Raw genomic sequence first — 23398 nt, 5'->3', positions numbered from 1 at the left:
CAGCTTGTGTGGTTTGTGGCCGAGGGAGTCGGGGAGCTGCCCCCAGCGGGCACAGACAAGGCTTCCTCATGCTAGGGGCCCATGGCACTGCACTGGGGCATTAGGGCCAGCACAACTGCAAACGGAAAACATGCCCAACTGACACCCGCCTACCTGCAGTACAGACCCTTAGCACCATGCTCTGGCACTGGGGTCAACGCAGACTCAGACAGGAGAGCTGGGTCTTTGCTGAAAGCTTCCCAGCCCGATCCCTATACCACCCACAGTGATTTGATGGATGCAAGTTACCTGAGCACACAACACCGACATCTTCTCCGTGGGTACAGTTATTCACTCCCCAAGGGCGAGCCCTGCAGTCAGAAAGGGCAACTTCTGTCCCTGTGCAGTTGACGTTATCCAGCCAGATACGGTCTGACCCTTGCCCAAATCGAGCCCCTCCTGGGGCTGATAATGCTGTCCCACAGCCCAGCTGCCTGCACACGACTCCGGCATCCTCTAAGTCCCAGCTGTCATCACACACGGTTCCCCACTGCTGGTTGTGAAACACCTCGACCCTCCCAGCGCAGTGATTCCTGCTGTTCACCAGTCGGAGTTGAGCCACTTCTGAGATGCCAGCGTCTGCAAACACCCCAAGGGAATAAACACTCAGGGAGGTTCCTGTGCATCCGATCTCTTGTGTCACTGGGGAACATAGCGCCTCCTGCAGACGAATCTGACTGATCTCTGCACATAGCAACTGCCTGTCGAGGGCTCCCCACCACTGACCAGACTAATCACTTGGGCAATGTTGAAGTTTGTCCACTCCCCTCCCAGCCAGCTCTCACCTAGTTAGGCTGTCACCTACTTAGGCAGACTGGACGGCAGTCTGACCTACTGCTCCCATTCAAGCACTTAAAAAGATCACCCCCTGCACTGCTGGCAGGAACCTCCTCGGGAGCAGATTTACACCCTGACTCCTGGTGCTGGTATTCGCTCCAGTGTGATACTGTGCAGTGCTGTGGGGCAGATGCTGACATAAGCATCTTGGTCACTGGGAGCTGAACACAGTCACCCGTGTCATTAGTTGTTGCCTTAGCCTGACATCAGCATCGAATTTACATGTGCTGGCTCCATCACTCCTGAAAACGTCACCCAGAGTCCATCCCCCTTAGAACTGCCTGGAGCGCAGGGACGCCTGGCAGGAACCTGCTGCGCACCAGGCTGACAATGGTTCCGACCAGGGCAGAGGCAATGCACACTTCCTACAAGCAGATCGGCCCCCTCCTGAAGCAAACACCTGCCCCTGCGGTTCCTCCAGACTTGCCACGACTGATTTGGCAACCTCGTTTTGTGGCAGCCATTGCTGCACTCGTGTCTAGTGCTGCCAGCCCAGTGCCAGTCTCAGATGAATGGGGTTAATTAAGACTCCATTAGGAGAATTTTGGTTTCAGTGATCACTAGACCTGAAATCTCCTGCTGTGAGACAGTGTTTTTGCCCAGCCAGCTTCAGCACTGAGGTTTCCCCACTAAGAGCTGACAGTCACTAAGAACTGGGTGGAGCTTCAACAGAGCAACCTGCAGAGGTCACAGTAGAGAGGCCGGGGGCAGCAGAAGGTGAAGGCGAGCGGAGAGATGAGTGGACTGTGGGGTAGCTGCCACCAGAGCAAGCACTCAGAGAGCAGATCAGCTACAAGCTTTCCTCACCGCCCCAAAGGTGGGAAGTGAACTCACACAGGTGCACTTCTGAATTCTGGGTCTTCGCTAACCAAAGACAACTAGTGTGAGTGGTGTGCGGTGGAGAGAGAAGGGAGGTGGACCTTAAAGGAATTTTTTGTTGCTGTACTCGAGAACCTGAGACAAAAGATACTGCCCAACGTATTCTGGGGCCACTGTTTTGCTCATAGTTTCATGTTTATAAATCCTGTTTCTTGCGTTTTTCCAAGATAATTATGCGGGTCTTCCCTCCTCTTATTAAAAAGTTTCTTTTCTACACTGAGACTCTGTGCTTGCAAGAGGGCAAGCCTTGCATGGTAGAAGCACCCAAGGGGTCGTGTGTACTTCCGCCAGGTTACTGGGTGGGTGCTCAAGCCGGATCTGTGTTATATTGCTGGAAAGGAACCCCTAGATATTGAACCCGGCCCTGGTCGCTTCCGACACTACTGGCAAAATGGTTACATAGATATTGACTTGTGACATACACAAAAGAAGAAGATGGCCCCAACGACATTCAGCCACTTCTGGGGTAGGTCAGGGCAGGACAGTGAAATATGTAAGCTGTGTAGTACAGGAAGTGAGGAAGAATTGCATCTCCTGTGCCTAGGTCTTGGGGAAGTTACAACTTCAAGATTAATTCCCTGAAATGCAAATCCTCTGGAACACAGTGCTTAGGAACCGGACTCTTGAGAAATTGGCCCTGGATTTTTAGCTTGAGTGAGCAGCTGCAGGCTCCATTGACACCAAATCCAGTCAGTGGAAGCTGCAGTTACCCAGGTCCCCATTGTGCCGCAGAGGAGTCTGGCCCAGAGATAAGTGGACGCCAACTGGCAGAGGGCACAGGGATGCCTAGACTTATACGAAGATCCAAAGGGTGAGATATATGCACAGTAGCTCACCAGAGGTGGTACGTGAGGTCTCTACCAAGAGCCGGCAGCCCACAGGTCGCCCTAATGGGGGCAAGATGTTTGTATGGGACATAGCTGAAGAGAGATGTAAAATGTAGAATATGATGCTTCAGAAGTGTAGTGAAGCTTGTCACCTGCGACAGGGCAATCCTTCGGCTTTTCCAATCAGCACATAGAACAATGCACAGCTGTGGGACTCTGATAATTTACAAAGACAAAGGACCCTCAGCACAAGTCTCCAAAGAGAGACCACTTCTGGGAAGAGACAATAGTCTGTACCTACAAAGAAAGAGGAGAGGGGACAAGAGCTCCCTTTCACCCAGGAGGCGACTGACAGCGTTTGTCTCAGGAACAAGAGACCCAGCCAAGCCTGTAGTAAAACCCTGGAAGGACTGTGGCGTGAGCGTTGCTCTACCAGACAGAGAAGTATCTCGTTCAATGAGTCAAGGCTCTAGTCAGTGTGATATGATTTTATTGGCCATGGAACCATTTCTTTCCAACCCTTCTCCTTGCTACCCCTCAAATCTCTACACTCTGTGAAATCACTTGTCATTGGAGTGACTATGAAGGGATCTAGAGCTGTGTGCTGATTGGGGCTGAGAGGGGAGATGGAGCTAGTCACCTTGGGACCCTGTTCCTTTGATAGCAGCAGATGTGTGACTGCTGTGAATGCCCAGCGAGACAGGAATGAGTGGTACAGGGAGACACTCGGAGGGCGCAGAGGTGCAGTGTGACTATTGCCAACCTGGAAAGTGGTCACCCCACTCTCCAAGGCCTAGAGGGCACGGCTTGTGTGGCCTATGGCCAAGGGAGTCAGGGAGCTGCCCCCCATCAGGCAAAGACAAGGCTTCCACATGCTAGGGGCCCATGGCACTGCACTGGGGCATTAGGGCCAGCACAACCACAGAAAGCGCCCCCTACTGCCATCCCTCTACCTGAAGCACAGGCCCCCTAGCACCACACGAGGGCACTGTGGCTGGCACTGACATCAAGAAGAGAGCTTGAGCGTCCCCTACTGAGCCCTCACACCGCTCCCTGCAGCACAGGCCCATAGAATGCACAGGGGAATTATGGTCAGCACAGACTGGGAGGAGAGTGCTCCCTACTGGAATCGCCATATTGCTCCCTGAAGCACAGATCCCAAGCACCATGCTGCGGTCAGCTCTGGCTGTGAGGGGACAAGGCCCGCTAATGAGTTTCCCACCCTCATCCCTACAACAGGCAGGGTGGTAGATGAAGGTTACCTGAGCACACAACACCGGCATCTTCTCTGTGGGTACAGTTATTCTCTCCCCAAGGCCAAGCCCTGCAATCGGAGAGGACAACTTCTGTCCCTGTGCAGTTGATGTCACCCAGCCAGATACGGTCAGATCCGTGCCCAAATCGAGCCCCTCCTGGGGCTGATAACGCTGTCCCACAGCCCAGTTGCCTGCACACGACGCCGGCATCCTGTAAGTCCCAGCTGTCATCACACACGGTTCCCCAGAGCTGGTTGTGAAGCACCTCTACCCTCCCAGCGCAGCCACTCGGGCCGTTCACCAGTCGGAGCTGAGCCACTTCTGAGATGCCAGCGTCTGCAAACACCCAAGGGAAAAAACATTCAGGGAGGTTCCTATGCGTCCGATCACTAGTGATGCTGTCGAAAAAAGAGTTACCTACCTCTCGTAACTGTTCTTCTTCAAGATGTGTTGCTAATGTCCATTCCAATAGGTGTTCACACAGTGCGTGCATGATTGTTGGAAGGTTTTTTCCCCTAGCGGTAACTGTCAGGTGGGCTGTGGAGACCCCTGGTGTGGTGCCTTCATGACAGTGTACATCGCTCACTGCCGACCCGCCACCTGCTCAGTTCCTTCTTGCCGGAATATTCCGACAGGGGGAAGACAGGTGGGATTTGGAATGGACATGAGCAACACATCTCACAGAGCAATAGTTACGAGAGGTAGCTAACCATTTTTGTTCTTAAAGTGATTGATCATGTGCATTCCAATAGGTGACTCGAGTAGTTTCCCTGGGGGAGGGGTCAGAGTTCACCTGGTTGAGGAATGCAGGACTGCCCTACCAAAGGCTGCATCGTCCTTTGCCTTTTGGGTAATGGCGTAGTCTGACGTGAAGGTGTGGATAGAGGACCACGTTGCTGCCTTGCATATTTCCTGGATAGGGACCTGCGCCAGGAATGCTGCGGACAACGCCTGCGCTCTTGTGGAGTGCACCGTAAGCGAAGGGGCTGGAATTTTAGCCAGGTCGTAGCAAGTCCTGATACAGGACGTGATCCATGATGAAATGCACTGGTACGAGATCGGAAGCCCCTTCATCCTTTCTGTTATTGCAATAAAGAGCTGTGGTGATTTTCCAAATGGCTTTGTGTCGCTAATGTACAATGCTAGGGAACGCCTGACATCCAAGGAATGGAACATGTGTTCTCTGTTACTGGCATGTGTCTTAGGGAAGAACACAGGTAAAAATATGTCCTGGTTCATATGAAACTGGTAAACTACCTTTGGCAGAAACGTGGGGTGAGGTCGTATCTGCACCTTGTCTTTATTTAAGGCCGTATAGGATGGCTCAGAAGTCAGCGCTCTGAGCTGGGATACCCTTCTGGCCGAGGTTATGGCCACCAGAAAGGCCACCTTCCAGGAAAGGCAGGACAGAGGGCAGGTCGCCATGGGCTCAAAAGGGAGCCCCATGAGCGTGGACAGGACCAGGTTGAGGTCTATGTGGGGAAAGCCTAAGCCTCTGGGAAATCGAGTGTGTGATGTCTGGCCTAAAGGATCTTTCTTGATTGTGAAATGAGTAGCTGAGGCGATCAGCTAGCTCGTTTTGTGCTCCCGGAAGTTGCGACGCCTCTAGCTGTACAGGGTGAGCCATGCAAAAGTCCTACAGCTTGAGGGCTTCCTAGCTCAGGGGAGAGGAACAAGCAATACCTTGTTTGATTATATAGAACATCGCGGCACCACTGACACACATGCGCCCTGAAGGTGAGCCTGGAATGCTTGGCATGCCAGACGAACTGCCCTCAGCTCCCTTACATTGATGTGCAGCGATAGTTCTGTGTGAGACCATAGGACTTGGGTTCTAATATTGCCCAGGTGCGCTCCCCAACCGAGCGCCGAGGCATACGTGACTAGCGATAGCGTAGGTTGGGGTTTGGCAAAGGGTACTCCTGCTGCAGCCACCAGTGGAGAGACTCGAGAATGCGAGTGGGGAGGGTAACTATCCGGTCCAATGTGTCCCTGCCAAATCTGTGTACCGTCGCCAAACACGCCTGGAGGGGGCAAAGAAGTAATCTGATGTCCTGGACCACGTATGTGCAGGCCGGCATATGCCCCAACAGTTTCATGCAATTTCTGGCCGTGGTTGTCGGAAATCGGCGAAGGTTTTCAATAATGTCAGTGAGGTGTTTGGAAGCGCAGCTTGGGCAGGAATGTCCTGGCATGTGTGGCGTCCAAGAGAGCTCGTATGAAATCTATTCTCTGCGTCGGGGTTAGTGTGGATTTGGGCACATTCAATATGAGGCCCAGCTTATGGAAGGTGGCCCAATCCAGAGGCACATGCTCTTCAGCCTGAGCTTGCGACACGGCCTTGATGAGCCACTTCTCCAGGTACGGGAATACCTGCACCTGAAGTTTGCAGAGGAAGGCTGCCATGACAGCCATACACTTTATGAATACCAGGGGGGCCGCCAAGAGCCCAAACTGAAGCACCCTGAACTGGTAGTGGCTGGCCGCTGACCACAAAATAAAGAAAACGTCTGTGGGATGGATAATGGAGATATGAAAGTACTCATCTTTCAAGTCTAGGGTGTCATACCAGTTCCCTGGATCCAGGGAAAGAATGAAGGAGACCAGAGAGACCATGTGAAACTTCACTTTCCTCATGAATGTGTTCAGGTCTCACAGATCCAGGATAGTCCAGAGCCCACCCTTGGCCTTGGGGATGAGGAAATAGCGGGAGTAGTACCCCTTGCCCGTGAACTCCTGAGGAACCTCCTCCATTGCCCATAGAGCAAGGAGCGATTGCACATCCTGCAAGCAGAGTTGTTTGTGAGAAGGGTCCCTGAAGAGGAATGGAAAAAGTGGGTGGGAGGGCAGCAAGGAACAGAATTGGATAGAATATCCCATCTGTACCATGCTCAGGACCCAGTGATCTGACGTGATCTTGGACCAAGCATGGAAGAAGCGGGAGAATGGATTCACAAAGTAGGGTAAGGATCCGAGTTTGATACTGATGCTCTGTCCTTTTGTGCATTTTTGAAAGTTTGGCTTCGGGCCTGGGGGCTATTTGGCCGAACCCCAGCCTTGGCCTGAGGAGGGCACTTCCTGTTATTCCTGCCGCGTCGCCTGGACGAGTCTTGCCTTGGAGGCCGACAGTAGAAGTGACATGGGGGCTGAGGCTTAAATGGCTTTCTTTGGGGTGCAGGGGTGTGGATCCCCAAGGGCTTTAAAGTCACCTTCGAGTCCTTAAGGTTGTGCAGGCGAGAATCTTAATTTTGTTCAAACAGGCCTGCACGGTCAAAGAGGAGGTCATGGATCGTGTTCTGGACTTCAGGTGGTATCCCCGACACCTTCAGTCATGTTCTGAGCCTCACTGTAACGGTGGTGGCCATAGTCCAAGCTGCCGAGTCTGCCACGTTTAACACAGCCTGGAGGGAGGTTCTCAAGACCACTTTGCCCTCCTCGAGGAGCGCGCTAAACTCCTTGCATGAGTCTGCCAGGAACAACTCCTGGAATTTTGCTAATGAGCTCCAGGAATTGAAAGCAGCTGAGTACAACTTGCTGGTTGGCCACTCGAAGCTGGAGCCCCCCCGTCGAGTAGACCTTTCGGTCAAAAAATCAGCTAGTGTTCCGTGCCTTTGGGGTGGGACCTGGCTGCACCTGTAACTCCTTACGATTTGCCATATCGACCACCAGAGTCCCTGGTTGGGAGTGGGTGAAAAGGTGTTCGTACCCTTTCTTTGGCAAAAAATAGCTTCTCTCCACCCCTATAGTGGTGGGTGGTATTGAGGCTGGAGTCTGCCACAGCACCCTAGCAGGATGTCCACCTTCGGGTCCAACCTCCTCTGCCTGAAGATTCAGGTTTAGGGACACTCTTCTAATAATGTCCTGGTGTCCCCTGGTATCCATCGCCAAAGGGTAATGGTGGTGCCCGCCATGGCCTCGTCCAGTGAGGAGGAGGAGGAGGAGGCCCGTGGGACTGGGTCTTCTTGCCCTACTGGTTCTCTGGAGGCTGGGTCGGGTGCCTCTGTCCCCGCCTCCCCCGTGACTGGACGTGGCTGCAGTACAACTAGTGGCACTGGTTCAGGCGCTGTGCCTGAGTATGATGGCCCAGAGTCCCTGTCTCATGCGGGGTCCTCAGGAGACCTGGGGGTGTGGCGAGCCACCGATGTTTCTGGGGGCGGGGGATGTAGGGGGATGGGCACCCCACTCCTGCCTGAAGGGGATAAAGCAGCCCTGGAGAGGGCTGCATTGGAGAAAGCTGGGCTGATTGGGAAAGCAGCCACAGCTGTGGTCAGCTTAATCAGGGCCCAGGTGGACGTTATAAGAGGGCTGGGGCCAGAAGCAGAAGAGAGACACACTCTATCTAGGGTGAAGCAGCACTGGGGAAGGGCAGAGGGAGCTGGGGAGCTCCATTCCAGCAAAGTCCCAGGCTGCAGGCCAAGCTAAGGGCCCACAAAAAGGTACTGGGGCTGCAGAGGGGCAGCCCGATAAAGGCAGAGGCAGCAGGTCTAACCCCCCTTGCCGATGATGAGTGGTTTACAGACTGCGGTCTGCCCCAGTCAGCAGGGGCTAGATGATGACTGGCAGTAGCCACTGAGTCAAGGTGGGGATAGGGGTTTGAGGTTCCCCTGGAAGGGGACACCCAGAGTGAGGGGGCACTGCGGTGGGCAGAACCCCTGGGCAAAGGGCACCGGGGTTCGGGAGGGACACGGGGACCAGTGTCAGGCAACAGCTCAGTCAGCAGAGGGCGCTCCGGAGCTGGAAAAGAGCTAATTCCCTGGACAACCAGCAGGAGACGCCGCACCAGTGAGACGTCACCCCGCCACAGGGAGGGAATGGGGTGCAGACAGCACCAAAGTGGTCCTGGAGCCCTGACCCTGAGTCCTATGATAGGTCAAATGAGTGCAAAAGGGTCATTGTACTAGGCCCTGCCATTGGAGAGGCCAGGAGACCTCCAGTGCTGATGAGTCCACAGCTCTGCGGTACCAGGACCGGTGCTGGGAGCGGGAGCAGTACTGGCTGCTTCCAGAGACAGAAGACTCAGCGTCAGACTCAGACGAGTACTCTGTGCCTCACCACAGAACGGCGGGGCCCGACAGTGCTGGGGAGCGGTACCGGGGTGATGGTGAGAGGTGCCGTAACATCATGGGCTTTCCGTAATGGTGAACGGGGCGGAGCCACCACCAATGCCACAAAGTGTGTCGGACCCATATGCAGCGCTGACATAGATGCTGCAGCCGGTGTCGTCGTCGGTGCCATTTACGGTGCCTGAGCTTGCGGTGCCAGAGCTCACACCTACGAAGTAAGGTCCCGCGTTCAGCCATCTGACTGTGCATTCTCAAGATCTAGTCTTCCTCCAAATCCTCCCGAGTCGGGGAGTCCACCAGCACCGGATTCGATGGGCTTCCAGTTGGGACTGGAGTCAACACTGCCGGGAATTGATGTGCAGACCGTGGGTGTCCTCCTGCATGACGCACCCCTCTGGAATCCTCTTGCGGCTTCTTGATGGGGGAACGACCCCTGTCCGCCTTCTCTTTCTTATGCAGCAACAGGGACTCAGCGGTGCCGCCTAGTAGCACTGGCCTTACAAACAGGTGCTGGTGCTCCTTGGAGGAGTCCTTTCCTGGTGCCGGGATATCCCGCACCGAGGCGGGGTCACTACTCACCGATGATGCCAGTGCCATTTCCGGTGCCGGCTGGAGTGAAGGCTCGACTCCATCAGGAGGAGCTTTCAATGATAGTCCCGCTCTCTCTTAATCCTGGGTCTGAAGCCCCTGCAAATTGGGCCCTTGTCTATCTAATACTGTCTCTTAGGCACTTGAGACAAGAAGCGTGTGAATCGCCTGTGGGCATAGGTTTCGCACACCTCTCGTACGCCTTAAACTCCTGTGACCGAGGCATGCCCAGGTGCCTGGGGAAACTGGGGTGGGGAGAAAGCCCCTCAAAGTAAGCCCAACTTACTAGAAACTACTATATAACTAACTATTAGCTATCTACAACTAAGAAAAGGAAACCACTACGAAGGCACTTGCGAGTGCAAGAGATTGAGCTGCTCCAGCGACCGTCACTGGCATTAAGAAGGAACTGAGCAGGCAGCGGATCGTCAGGGACCTATATACACCTCCATGAAGGCGCCACTCCATGGGTCTCCACATCCGACGGGTACCGCTAGGGAAAAACCTTCTGACGATCAGGCACGCGGCGCGCACACACCTATTGAAATGGACATGAGCAATCATTCAAAGAAGGACATAGGGCCTCCCACTGACAGGTCTAAATAGCCTCTGCAACATCCTGTTAGGGGTTCACTCCCTGTCAATTAATGACAGTTAACTCAAAAAAATAGTAATAATTAAAAAAATTAATCACGAATAATCGCAGTTTTAATTGCACTATTAAACAATAGAATATCAATTGAAATTTATTAAATATTTTGGATGTTTTTCTATATTTTCAAATATAATGATTTTAGTTATGACACAGAATACAATGTGTACTGTTCTCACCTTATATTATTACAGTTAAAGTTGTTTTATCCGGCATGTTGAGGGACTGGGGGGTGCTGGTAAATGAAAAATGCTGGTTAACGAAGGGGGGGGTGTTGGGTGCGGGAGGGAGTACGGGGTTAGGGTTGGGGCAGGGCTTGGGCACAGGCTCTGGGAGGGAGTTTGGGTGCAGGAGGGGGTCCAGGGCAGGCAGTTGGGGCATGGTATCGGGTGCAGGGTGCCGGATCCAGAGCCACCTCAGGCAACTCCCTGGAAGCAGCAAGTCATCCCGGCTGATCCTAAGTGGACGCACGGCAGGCGGGTTGGTGCTCTCCCTCCGCACGCAGCTCCCAGCAGCCGTGGTTCCCAGCCAATGGGAGCTGTGCAGCTGGCATGGGGGGCGGGCAGAATACAGAGCCACCTGACACGTCTCCACTTAGGAGTAGCCAGAATCCGGGACAGGTCGCCGCTTACGGGGAGGCATCCAAGGTGAGAGGCCCATGGATCTTACAACCCGCACCCGCTCCCACGTACCAAGACCCCTCCCACACCCAAAGTCCCTCTCAGAGCCCGCGCTACAAACCCCCTTCTGTGCCCCAGCACTCTGCCAGCCTCACACCAACCGGACTATAAACCGGAATTTCAATGAAGATCAGAAATGCCAAATAATAGAGCTTTTCCTGTTGGTGAAGTGTCGGAAAAAACAGTTTTTACTATATTTTGGATTACAAATATTTGCACTGTAAAAATGGTAAAAGAAATAGTATTTTGCAATTCATCTCATACAAGTTCTGTAGTGCAATCTCTTTATTGTGAAAGTGCAATTTACAAATGTTGATTTTTTTTTTGTTACATAACTGTACTCAAAAAAAACCAACAATGGAAATCTTAGAGCCTACACATCCTCTCAGTCTTACTTCTCGTTTATCCAATCGCTGAGACAAACAAGTTTATTTACATTTACGGGAGATAACGCTGCCTGCTTCTTATTTGCAATGTCACCCAAAAGTGAAAAGAGGTGTTCACATGGCACTTTTGAAGGTGGCACTGCAAGGTATTTACTTTCCAGATATGCTAAACATTCACATGCCCCTACATGCTTCGGCCACCATTCCAGATGACATGCTACCATGCTGATGATGCTCACTAAAAAAGCAATCTGTTAATTTAATTTGTGACTGAAATCCTTGGGAGAGAATTCTGTATCTCCTGCGATGTATTTTACATGCATTCTGCATATCTTTCATGTTACAGTAGTCTCGGTTGATGACTCAGCACATGTTGTTCATTTTAAGAATACTTTCACTGCAAATTTCACAAAACGCAAAGAAGTGAAATCTGTGACTCTGTACCTCGGGGAATCACCCAGCACCCCCATATTCATCCTTATAAAATGACTCTGTAGTATCCAATACAAAGTTTGTCATGTCGGCTGTCTTCGGAAGGCTCATAATACACTGAGCTTTGTTGTTATAGTGATGTTATGGTAATTGTTGTTGCAGTAATGTTATAGCAATGTTACAGGTTATAATTTCACATTTATAGTTGAAAATGTATCCTCATGGTTTAAAATAATCCCAGGCAAAAACTCTCTAAAAGCAGAAGGGCAGTTCACACCTCATCAAGGCATGTATGGGACAAACCCAGCCCAGCCTCACAGGAACAAAGAACGCTGGCCTCAGCAGCAACAATAGGATCTGTTGGACTCTCGAGTGAGTTACTCCCCTTCCCTTGGTCAGTTTGGGACTGCAGTGAGGTAATGCTCACCTGACCCTGAAGAGGGTGAGGCAAAGCCAAGAGAGAAGAAAGAACATGATAAAAGGGAGAAACGTTTGCCATGCTCTTCCTCTCTCTTCCACCTACATCGACAGACACCACACCAAGGGGTTGAAGTGCTGATTAAAGGGAAGAGCCTGGCTGAAGAGCAAACAGCTAGATGGTGGTAAGAAGCATCTAAGTTTCAAAGGGCATTAAAAGTGTTAAGATCAGCTTAGAATCTGTTTTTCTTTTATTTCATTTGACAAAATCCAACTTCCTATGCGTTGACTTATAACCACTTAAAATCTATCTTCATAGTTAATAACTCAGTTTGTTTGTTCTACCTGAAGCAGTGTGTTTGGTTTGAAGCATGTCAGATACTCCCCTTGGGATAACTAGCCTGGCGGATATACATTTCTTTGTTAAATTGACAAATTTAGATTAGCTTGCAGAATCCAGCGTGAATTACTAGGGTTTCTAGGATTCTGTCTGGAACCGGTGATATTGGCCGGTTGCACGATCCAAGGAGCAGCTTACATGTCAGAAGCTGTGTGTGAACAGCCCAGGAGTGGGGGTTCTCACAGCAGAGCAGGGTAAGCCTGGCTCCCAGAGTCAAGGATTGGAGTGACCTACCAGATAAGCGGTCCACATAACACCAGAGGGGAACATTACAGTACCAATATGAGATTTCTAAAGCTAGCTACAGCACTCGATCCAAGGTTTAAGAATCTGAAGGGCCTTTCAAAATCTGAGAGGGAGGAGGTGTGGAGCATGCTTTCAGAAGTCTTAAAAAAGCAACACTCCATTGCGGAAACTACAGAACCTGAACCACCAAAAAAGAAAATCAACCTTCTGATGGTGACATCTGACTCAGATGATAAAAATGAACATTTGTCAGTCTGCAATGTTTTGGATTGTTATTGGGCAGAACCCATCATCGGCATGGACACATATTCTCTGGAATGGTAGTCCAAGCATGAAGGGACATATGAATTTTTATCACATCTGGCAAATAAATATTTTGCTACATCAGCTAAAACAGTGCCACGTGAATGCCTGTTCTCACTTTCAGGTAACATTTTGTTTACCTTTGCAGGGGATAATGCTGCTTGCATCTTGTTTACACACTTGCCTGTCTGAGCGACTGGATGAACAAGCTGTAGGACTGAGTGGATTTGTAGGATCTAAAATTTTACATTGTTTTATCTTTGATTGCAGTTATTATTTGTAAATCATTCAACATTTATAAGTTTAATTTTCCTGATAAAGAGATTGCACTACAGTACTTGCAGCAGGTGAACTGAAAATACTATTTCTTTTGTTTCTTTTTTGCAGTGCAAATATTTCTACTGTAGAGTTTGAATTCTGTGTTGTAATTGAAATAAATATATTTGAAAATGTAGAAAACATCCCAAAAAATGAAATAAATGGTATTCTATTATTGTGTAAAGGCACAATAAATTATGCGATTAATCATGATTAATTTTTTATCTCACAATTAATCTCGATTAACTTTTTAATAACTTCACAGCCCTCCTGCACACCACAACCATGCAGCCACCTGTAGCATGGAACAGGGTAGATGAGAGGCAGGGCACAGAAACTCATAAGCTTTGTAGGAGAGGAAGTGAGGAAGAACCCTGTCTCCAGTCACAACAGTGGGGCATATTACAACTTTATGGGTAATTAGCTGAGATGTAAATCACCCAGAGTGACTTAGATAGGAACCCCACACTTCATAAAGGGATAGCTGAGTAGCTGAAGGATTCATTCAACCCCAAATCCCACAAATGGGATGTATGGTTACCGCCACCCCATTGTTCTGTAGAGGGGTAGGGGGATCATAGCGAACACCAACGGGGAGGATCTCTCACAGAGGAACATGTACTGCTCCCTGCAGCACAGGCCCAAAGTGGGGTCCTTGGGCACAGTGGCCAGCACTGACTTTGAGGGGAGAGTGCCCCCTGCTGAACCCCCATCCCCCTCCCTGGAGCATAGGCACATAGAACTGTGCAGAGAAAATAGGGTCAGCACTGACACCATGGGAAGAGCGACACTTACTGTGACCCCGAAACAACTCCCTACAGTACAGGCCCTTAGCATCATGTAGGGCACTGAGGTCAGCGCTGACTCAGACAGGAGAGCTGGGTCTCTGCTGAAAGTTTCCCAGCCCGATCCCCACACTACCCACAGTGACATGATGGATGCAAGTTACCTGAGCATACGACACCGGCATCTTCTCCATGGGTACAGTTATTGTCTCCCCAAGGCCGAGCCCTGCAATCGGAGAGGGCAACTTCTGTCCCTGTGCAGTTGACATAATCCAGCCAGATACGGTCAGATCCTCGCCCAAATCGAGCTCCTCGTGGGGCTGATAAAGCCATCCCACAGCCCAGCTGCCTGCACACGACTCCAGCATCAATTATGTCCCAGCTGTCATCACACACGGTTCCCCACTTCTGGTTGTAAAACACCTCAACCCTCCCAGCGCAGTGACTTGGGCCGTTCACCAGTTGGATCTGAGCCACTTCTGAGATGCCAGCATCTGCAAACACCCAAGGAAAGAAACACTGAGGGAGGCTCCTGTGCAACTGATCTCTTGTGTCGCTCGGGAACGTAGCGCCTCTGTCCAGTCTCTGCACAGAGCAACTGCCTNAACATAATCAACCATGTCATTAGTGGTTGCCTGAGCCTGACATCAGCATCGAATTCCATCGCTCCCTGAAAACGTCACCCAGAGTCCATCCCCCCTAGAACTGCCCGTGCAGAGGCAATGCACACTTCCTGCAAGCAGATCGGCCCCCTCCTGAAGCAAACACCTGTCCCTGCGGGTCTTCCTAACTTGCCATGACTGACTTGGCAACATCGTTTTGTGGCAGCCATTGCTGCACTCTTCTCTAGTGCTGCCAGCCAGGACCAGTCTCAGATGAATGATGGCAGAGCTGGGCTGACAGCTGTGTCCTCACACAGGGGCAGCAACTCTGGGATAGAGAGACTGGCGTGCTGATCCATTTTCAGAAGCCCTAACTTGTATCTGCCCACTTACAACCTGAGATGCAGATCTTGGACTAGGCTTAATGGGCCCTTGACTGTACTGGCCAGAGGAATTGCTGCAATGGAGAAATTTGGCTTAGCCTGTTCTTCTCAGTGTGCCTGTGGGGCAGCTATACAGACAGTCCCACATGGTGGAGCAGAGCCCCGTTAGAAGACTAAATCTTGAGAATGCACAGTCAGATGGCTGAACAAGCTAGAGCAAGGGTGGGAAAATTACAGCCTGTGGGCTGCATCTGGCTTGTCAGAGCTTTGGATCTGGCCCATGGGATTGCCACCCCTGTGGCGCCACTGGCCCCGCACCACTCCCAGAGGCGCCCAGCACCACGTTCCTGCGGCCCCTGGGGGCGGGGTGGGGGACAGATGGCTCTGCGCGCTGCCCTCGCCTGTAGGCACCGCCCCCTACATCTCCCATTGACCAGGAACGGGGAATCTTGGCCAATGGGAGCATCGGAGGAGGTACACGAAGCCGAGGGCAGCGCACGGAGCCCTCTGCCCTCCCCCAGGGGCTGCAGGGACGTGGTGCCGTCTACTTCCAGGACCAATGCGACGCGGCGCAGAGCCAGGGCAAGCAGGGAGCCTGCCCTGCCCCTGGTGCACACCGCTGGTGCCCCGGAGCCACTCCTGGTAAGCAGCCCCCAGCCGGAGCCCGCACCCTGAACCCCTATCTCACCCTGCCTGCACCCCAACCCATTGCCGCATCCCACACCCCTCCTGCACACCAAACTCCTGCCCTAAACCACCTGCCACATCCCACACCCCTCCTGCACTCTGACCCCCTGCCCTAAGCCCTTTCGCACCCCACACCCTTTCTGCACCCCAACCCCCTGCTCTAAGCCCCCTCCCGCACTCTACACCCCCTCCTATACCCCAGCCCCATTCCCTGAGCCACCAATACGTGGCCCTTGGCCAAAAAGTTTGCCCACACCTGAGGTAGCAAGTTTGGAATGAGTTCTCCCCTGACAGCTAGTGATGAGCTGGGGAGGGGAAAAGGCTTCAGGACCAGACTGTGTTTACAAGAACACACTCACTCTGCCTAGGTATCCAGCAAACAGCTGTGTTGTCTGATGCTGGCTTAGAAATCAATCGAGCTCATCACCGGCCACCGACAGTACCAGGAGGCGTGAGCTGGAGCAACATCATGTTTCAACTATGAGAAAGGGACTGAGAGACTTTTTCCATTGGACCATATGAACTGGAACCATAAACTCACTGAACATTAAATCTCACCAAATGAGGGTCAATCCGTCCTCATCGTTATATCCACTCATTAAACTCCACACCTGAACATAGCCATTATATGAACAACGTACCCTCATATCTCGATGTCTGTACTTTGACCCGTTAACCTTTTAGCCCCAATTGGGGATATTGCAGATTATGTATTCCTTACGCCACCTGATCCTAAACTGAACTTCGCACCCCTTGATAATCTGTATGTTATTCCTTGATAACCAGAAACTTCTACGCTTAAACTTAAACCTGGGTTGTCTGATGCTGGGTTACAAATTACTGTAGTACTTGAATGCAGGGGTAGAGAAACTTAATAATACTGTAAAAAGCAACAGAGGGTCTCGTGGCACCTTTAAGACTAACAGAAGTATTGGAGCATAAGCTTTCGTGGGTGAATGCCCACTTCATCAGACGCAAGTGATGAAAAGACTGAGCCGGCTTTTGTAGGTGACAAATCTGAGGAACTGCCAAATTAAGTGCAAGAATGTAATAAGAAAAGCCAAAGAGAAGTTTGAAGAACGGCTAGCCAAAAACTCCAAAGGTAATAACAAAATGTTTTTTAAGTACATCAGAAGCAGGAAGCCTGCTAAACAACCAGTGGGGCCCCTTGATGATCGAGATACAAAAGGAGGGCTTAAAGACAAAAAAGTCATTGCGGAGAAACTAAATGGATTCTTTGTTTCAGTCTTCACGGCTGAGGATGTTGGGGAGATTCCCAAACCTGAGCCAGTTTTTGTAGGTGACAAATCTGAGGAACTGTCCATTCCAAATCCCACCTGCCTCCCCTCTGTCGGAGTATTACGGCAAGAAGGAACGGAGCAGGTGGCAGGTCGGCAGTGACCGATATACACTGTCATGAAGGCACAATTTCAGGGGTCTCCACAGCCGACACGACAGGTACCTCTAGGGGGAAAAAACTTCCAACGATCGTGCACACAGCATGGGCACACCTATTGGAATGGACATGAGCAACACATCTTGAAGAACAACAGTTACGAGAGGTAGGTAACCATTTTTCTTTTTCGAGTGATTGCTGATGTGCATTCCAATAGGTGACTCCCAAGCACTTTCCCTGGCGGAGGGGTCAGAGGTCACCTGGTTGAGGAATGCAGGACTGTCCTGCCAAAGGCTGCATCGTCCCTTGCCTGTTGGGTAATGGTGTAGTGTGATGTGAAAGTGTGGACAGAGGACCACGTTGCTGCCTTGCATAGTTCCTTGATAGGGACCTGTACCAGGAATGCTGCGGACGATGTCTGCCCTCTCATAGAGTGCACCGTAAGTGAAGGGGTTGGAATTTTAGCCAGGTCATAGCAAGTCCTGATACAGGACGTGATCCATGATGAAATGCGCTGGGACAAGATCGGAAGCCCCTTCATCCTTTCTGCGATTGGAATAAAGAGCTGTGGTGACTTACGAAATGGCTTTCTGCGCTCAGTATAGAATGCTAGGGCACGCCTGACGTCCAGAGAATGGAACATGGGCTCTCTGTTACTGAGATGTGGCTTAGGAAAGAACACTGGTAAAAATATGTCCTGGTTCACATGAAACTGGGAGACTACCTTTGGCAGAAATGCGGGGTGAGGGCGTAGCTGCACCTCTTGTCTTTATAAAAGACTGTATTATAGTGGGGCTCGGAAGTCAGCGCTCTGAACTTGGCTACCCTTCTGGCCAACATTATGGCTACCAGAAAGGCCACCTTCCAGGAAAAGTAGGACAGAGAGCAGGTTGCTATGGGCTTGAAAGGGGGCCCCATGAGCATGGACAGGACCAGGTTGAGGTCCCACTGGGGAATGGGCCATTGTACCTGCGGATAAACTCTGTCCAAGGCCTTGAGAAACCAGCCCACCATGGGATTACTGAAGACTGACCTACCCGCTGCCCCCGGTTGGAAGGCCGAAATGGCAGCCAGGTGTACCCTGAGAGATGATATTGCCAACCCCTACTGCTTGAGGTTTAACAGGTAGTCCAAAACCAGGGGAATTGGCGCTAGCTGCGGTTCGGTGCCCCTCTCCAGAGATCAGTTGGAAAAGCACTTCCACTTTGCCAGGTATGTGGCACGAGTAGAGAGTTTCCCACTTCCCAGCAGGACCTCACTCACTGGTTCCAAACACTGAAGCTCAAGAGGGTTTAGCCATGGAATTTCTGCGCCATGAGGTGGAGGAACTCCCGGTTGGGGTGTTGTAGATGGCTGTGCTCCTGTGTGATGAGGCTCAGGCACACAGGAAGGGCTACTGGTCTGTCCAATGAGAGGTTCATCAGCATGGTGAATCAGTGCTGGCGGGGCCCACGCTGGCGTTATGAAAATAATTGAAGCTCTGTCCCAGCAAGTCTTAAGGAGGACTCTGTGTACAGCAGGTGACTTGTCCATGAAAGGTGAAAGGCGTCTGTGATGCAGCCTGGGCTGTGGTTCAGGAAAGAGCAGAATTGCTGGCACTTCCTGTGGCTCTGCATCACGTAGAGGTCTATGAAAAATTGAGTGTGCGATGTCTGGCCTGAGGTGACTGTGAAACGAGCGGCTGAGATGACCGACTAGTTCTTTTTGTGCTCCCAGAAGATGCGACGCCTCTAGGTGTATCGAGTGGGCCATGCAAAAGTCCCACAGCTCAAGGGCTTCCTAGCTCAGGGGAGAGGAAAAAGCACTACCCTGTTTGTTTATATAGAACATCGCTGCACCACCGACACACATGCTTCCTGAAGGTGAGCCTGGAATGCTTGGCATGCCAGACGAACCGCCCTCAGCTCCCTTACATTGATATGCAGTGATACTTCCGCATCGGACCATAGGCCTTGGGTTCTGATATTGCCCAGGTGCGCTACCCAACCGAGCACTGAGGAGTCTGTGAGTAGCGACAGCGTAGCTTGAGTTTTGGCAAAGGGTACTCCTGCTGCAGCCACCAGTGGAGAGACTGGAGAATGCGAGTGGTTAAGGTAACTATCCGGTCCAGTGGGTCCCTGCCTAGCCTCTGTACTCGTGCCAACCACACCTGGAGGGAGCGAATGTGTAATCTGGTGTTCTTGATCACGTATTTGCAGGCCATCATATGCCCCAACAGTTTCATGCAATTTCTGGCCATGGTTGTGGGGAATCGGCGAAGGTTTTCGATAATGTCCATGAGTGCTTCGAAGCGCAGCTCTGTCAGGAACGCCCTGTCCTGTGTGGAGCCCAAGAGAGCTCCTATGAATTCTATTCTCTGCGTAGGGGCTAGGGTGGATTTGGGCACATTCAATATGAGGCCCAGCCTGTGGAAGGCGGCCTGAGCCAGAGACACATTCTCTGCCACCTGTGCTTGTGACTCAGCCTTGATGAGCCAGTCGTCCAGGTACGGGAATACTTGCACCTGACGTTTGCAGAGGAAGGCTGCAACGACCAACACACACTGTTTGTGAATATCCGGGGGGCTGCCAAGAGCCCATACCGGACCAACCTGAACTGGTAGTGCTGGCCGCTAACCACAAAACGAAGAAAACGTCTGTGGGACGGAATAATACATATGAAAGTATGCATCTTTCAAGTCTCGGGTGGCATACCAGTCCCCTGTATCCAGGGAAGGAATGATGGCAGCCAGAGAGACCATGTGAAACTTCACTTTCCTCATGAATGTGTTGAGGTCTCGCAGATCCAGGATAGGCCGGAGCCCACCCTTGGCCTTGGGGATGAGAAAATAGCGGGAGTAGAACCCCTTCCCCCTGAACTCCTGAGGAACCTCCTCCATTGCCCCATAGAGCAAGGAGCGATTGCACCTCCTGGAAGCAGAGTTGTTTGTGAGAAGGATCCCTGAAGAGATATGGGGAAAGGGGCTGGGAGGGCGGGAGGGAACAGAAGTAGATAGAATATCCCATCTGTACCGTGCTCAGGACCCAGTGATCTGAAGTGATCTGGGACCATGCACGGTAGAAGTGGGAGAATCGATTCACAAAGGGAGGGTAAGGATCCAAATTCAATACTGATGCTCCGTCCTCGGGCGCATCTTCAAAAGTTTGGCTTCGGGCCTAGGGGCTGTTTGGCCAAACCCTGGCATTGGCTGAGGAGTACTGTGGCGGGTGCCTCCTGCCCGTTTCCTGGATGTGTCTTGCCTCGGAGGCCCACGGTAGATATGAGATGGGGCTGAGGCTTAAATGGCTTTCTTTGAGGTGCAGGGGTGTGGATCCCCAAAGACTTTAAAGTCACCTGCGAGTCCTGAAGGCTGTGCAGGCAAGAGTCTGTACTTTGGGCAAACAGGCCTGAACGGTCAAAGGGGAGGTCCTGGATGATGTTCTCGACCCCAGGTGGTATCCCCGACACCTGGAGCCACACGCTGCGCCTCCTTGTAATGGTGCTGGCCATAGTCAAAGCCGCTGAGTCTGCCATGTCTAACATGGCCTGCAGGGATGTTCTTGAGACCACTCTGCCATCCTCGACGAGCACGCTAAACTTCTTGCATAAGTCTGCCAGGAGCAACTTGTCCCGGCTCCTGCTAGGTGGAGGTGCGGCAGGCAGCTTGGTGCACTATATCCGCCCGCATGTGCCACCCCTGCAGCTCCCATTGGCTGGCAGCCGGCATGGTGGGGGGGGGCAAAATGCAGAGCCACCTGGCGTGCCTCTGCTTATGAGTAGCCAGAGCCCAGGACAGGTCGCCGCTTATGCGGAGCCATCCAAGGTGAGCAGCCCATGGATCTTACATATTGCACCCCCTTCTGCGTACTAAGACCCCTCCCAAAGCCCTTGCTCCACACCCCCTCCTGCACCCAGGCACCCTGCCGGCACCACGCCAACCGGACTATAAACAGGCATTTCAATTAAGATCAGAAACACACATTTATAGAGCTTTCCTGTTGGTGAAGTGATGGAAAAAACAGTTTTCACTGTGTTTTGCTTTCATTTAATCTGACAAAATATGACTTGTTATGTTTTGACTTATAATCACTTAAAATCTATCTTCATAGTTAATAACTCAGTTTGTTTGTTCAACCTGAAGCAGTGTGTTTGGTTTGAAGCATGTCAGAGACTCCCCTTGGGATAACAAGCCTGGTGCATACCAATTTATTTGTTAAATTGATAAACTTACATAAACTTGCAGCATCCAGTGGGGATAACTGGCCACTGCAAGACGGAGGTTTCTAGGGCTCTGTCTGGGACCGGCGATATTGGCTAGTGTCATTCAGTTGCACGATCCAAGGAGCAGCTTACACGTCAGAGGCTGTGTGTGATCAGCCCAGGAGTGGGGGTTCTCACAGCACAGCAGAGCAGGGTAAGGCTGGCTCCCACAGTCAAGGATTGGAGTGACCTACCAGATAAGCGATCCAGATAACACCAGAGGGGAACATTACAGTATTAATGTGAGATTTCTAAAGCTAGCTACAGCACTCGACCCAAAGTTTAAGAATCTGAAGTGCCTTCCAAAATCTGAGAGGGATGAGATGTGGCGCATGCTTTCAGAACTCTTAAGAGAGCAACACTCCAATGCGGAAACTACAGAACCTGAACCACCAAAAAAGAAAATCAACCTTCCACTGCTGGCATCTGACTCAGATGATGAAAATCAACATTTGTAGGTCTGCACTGCTTTGGATTGTTATTGGGCAGAAGCCATCATCAGCATGGACGCATGCTCCCTGGAATGGTAGTCGAAGCATGAAGGGACATATGAATTTTTATCACATCTGGCACATAAATATTTTGCTACATCAGCTAAAACAGTGCCATGTGAATGCCTGTTCTCACTTTCAGGTAACATAGTTTACCTTTGCAGGAGATAATGCTACTTGCATCTTGTTTATAAACGTGTATGTCTGAGAGACTGGATGAACAAGCTGTAGGACGGAGTGGACTTGTAGGATCTAAAATTTTACATTGTTTTATCTTTGATTGTAGTTATTATTTGTAAATAATTCTACATTTGTAAACTCAACTTTCCTGATAAAGAGATTGCACTACAGAACTTGTATGAAGTGAACTGAAAATAATATTTGTTTTGTTTCTTGTTTACAGGGCAAATATGTGTAATCAAAGATAAATATATAGTGAGCACTGTACAGTTTGAATTCTGTGTTGTAAATGAAATAAATATATTTGACAAGGTAGAAAACAGCCCAAAAAATGAAATAAATGGTACTCTATTATTGTGTAAAGGTGCAATAAATTATGCGATTAATCATGATTAATTTTTTAACTCACCACTAATCACGATTAACTTTTTAATAACTTCACAGCCCTCCTGCCCACCACAACCATGCAGCCACCTGTAGCATGGAACAGGGTAGATGAGAGACCGGGCACAGAAACTCATAAGCTGTCTCCAGTCACAACAGTGGGGCATATTACAACTTCATGGGTAATTAGCTGAGATTGAAATCACCCAGAGTGACATAGATAGGAACCCCAAACATCATAAAGGTACCCTGGAGAAGCTGCAGGATCCACTCAAACACAAATCCCACAAATGGGATCTACGGTTACCCAGCGCCCCATTGTGATGTAGCCAGGAGGGTCTCTCACAGAGGAACAAATACTGCTCCCTGCAGCACAGACCCTAAGTCGTGTGCTGGGGCACTGGCCCAGCACTGACTTTGAGTGGACAGCACCCCCTCCTGATCCCCCATCCTGATCCCTGGAGCACAGGCATGTAGAACTGTGAGGGGAAATGGGGTCAGCACTGATACCATGGGAAGAAAGACACTTACTTTCCAAAATGGCTCCTTACAGTACAGGCCCGTAGCACCATGCTTGGGCCCTGGGATCAGCGCTGACTCAGACAGGAGAGCTGGGTCTCTCCTGAAAGCTTCCCAGCCCCATCCCTGCACCACCCACAGTGACGTGATGGATGCAAGTTACCTGAGCACACAACACTGGCATCTTCTCTGTGGTTACAGTTATTGTCTCCCCAAGGCCGAGCCCTGCAATCGGAGAGGGCAGCTTCTGTCCCTGTGCAGTTCACGTCATCCAGCCAGATACGGTCAGATCCTCGCCCAAATCGAGCCCTTCCTGGCACTAATAATGCTGTGCCACAGCCCAGCTGCCTGCACACGACTCCGGCATCCTGTAAGTCCCAGCTGTCATCACACACGGTTCCCCACTTCT

At 51.1% G+C, this 23398-nt stretch overlaps 1 protein-coding gene across 34 annotated transcripts in view; it reads right to left on the bottom strand.

Moving 5' to 3' along the window:
• The window catches only part of LOC117870330 (deleted in malignant brain tumors 1 protein-like), a 293761-nt gene that overhangs the window by 207399 nt on the left and 62964 nt on the right, over window positions 1-23398 (bottom strand). For 30 of the 34 annotated variants that reach the window (XR_004643956.1, XR_004643955.1, XM_034757453.1 and 27 more), the window contains 2 exons: window positions 3845-4174; window positions 289-618 (listed from right to left, as the gene is read on the bottom strand). The exons of 1 other annotated variant lie outside the window; for it this stretch is intronic. Coding sequence is in view for 31 of the 33 variants with exons in the window: in XM_034757453.1 (XP_034613344.1) it covers window positions 289-618; window positions 3845-4174 (660 nt within the window). In the remaining 2 variants the exon portion in view is untranslated. The remainder of the gene's footprint in view (window positions 1-288; window positions 619-3844; window positions 4175-23398) is intronic. 3 more of the 34 variants (XM_034757437.1, XM_034757448.1, XM_034757449.1) reach the window with 2 other exon arrangements.

The sequence above is a fragment of the Trachemys scripta genome, unplaced genomic scaffold (genome assembly GCF_013100865.1).
Source record: "Trachemys scripta elegans isolate TJP31775 unplaced genomic scaffold, CAS_Tse_1.0 scaffold_26, whole genome shotgun sequence".
In the NCBI taxonomy this organism is placed as follows: domain Eukaryota; kingdom Metazoa; phylum Chordata; order Testudines; family Emydidae; genus Trachemys; species Trachemys scripta.
This window is presented reverse-complemented; position numbering and strand designations above follow the sequence as displayed.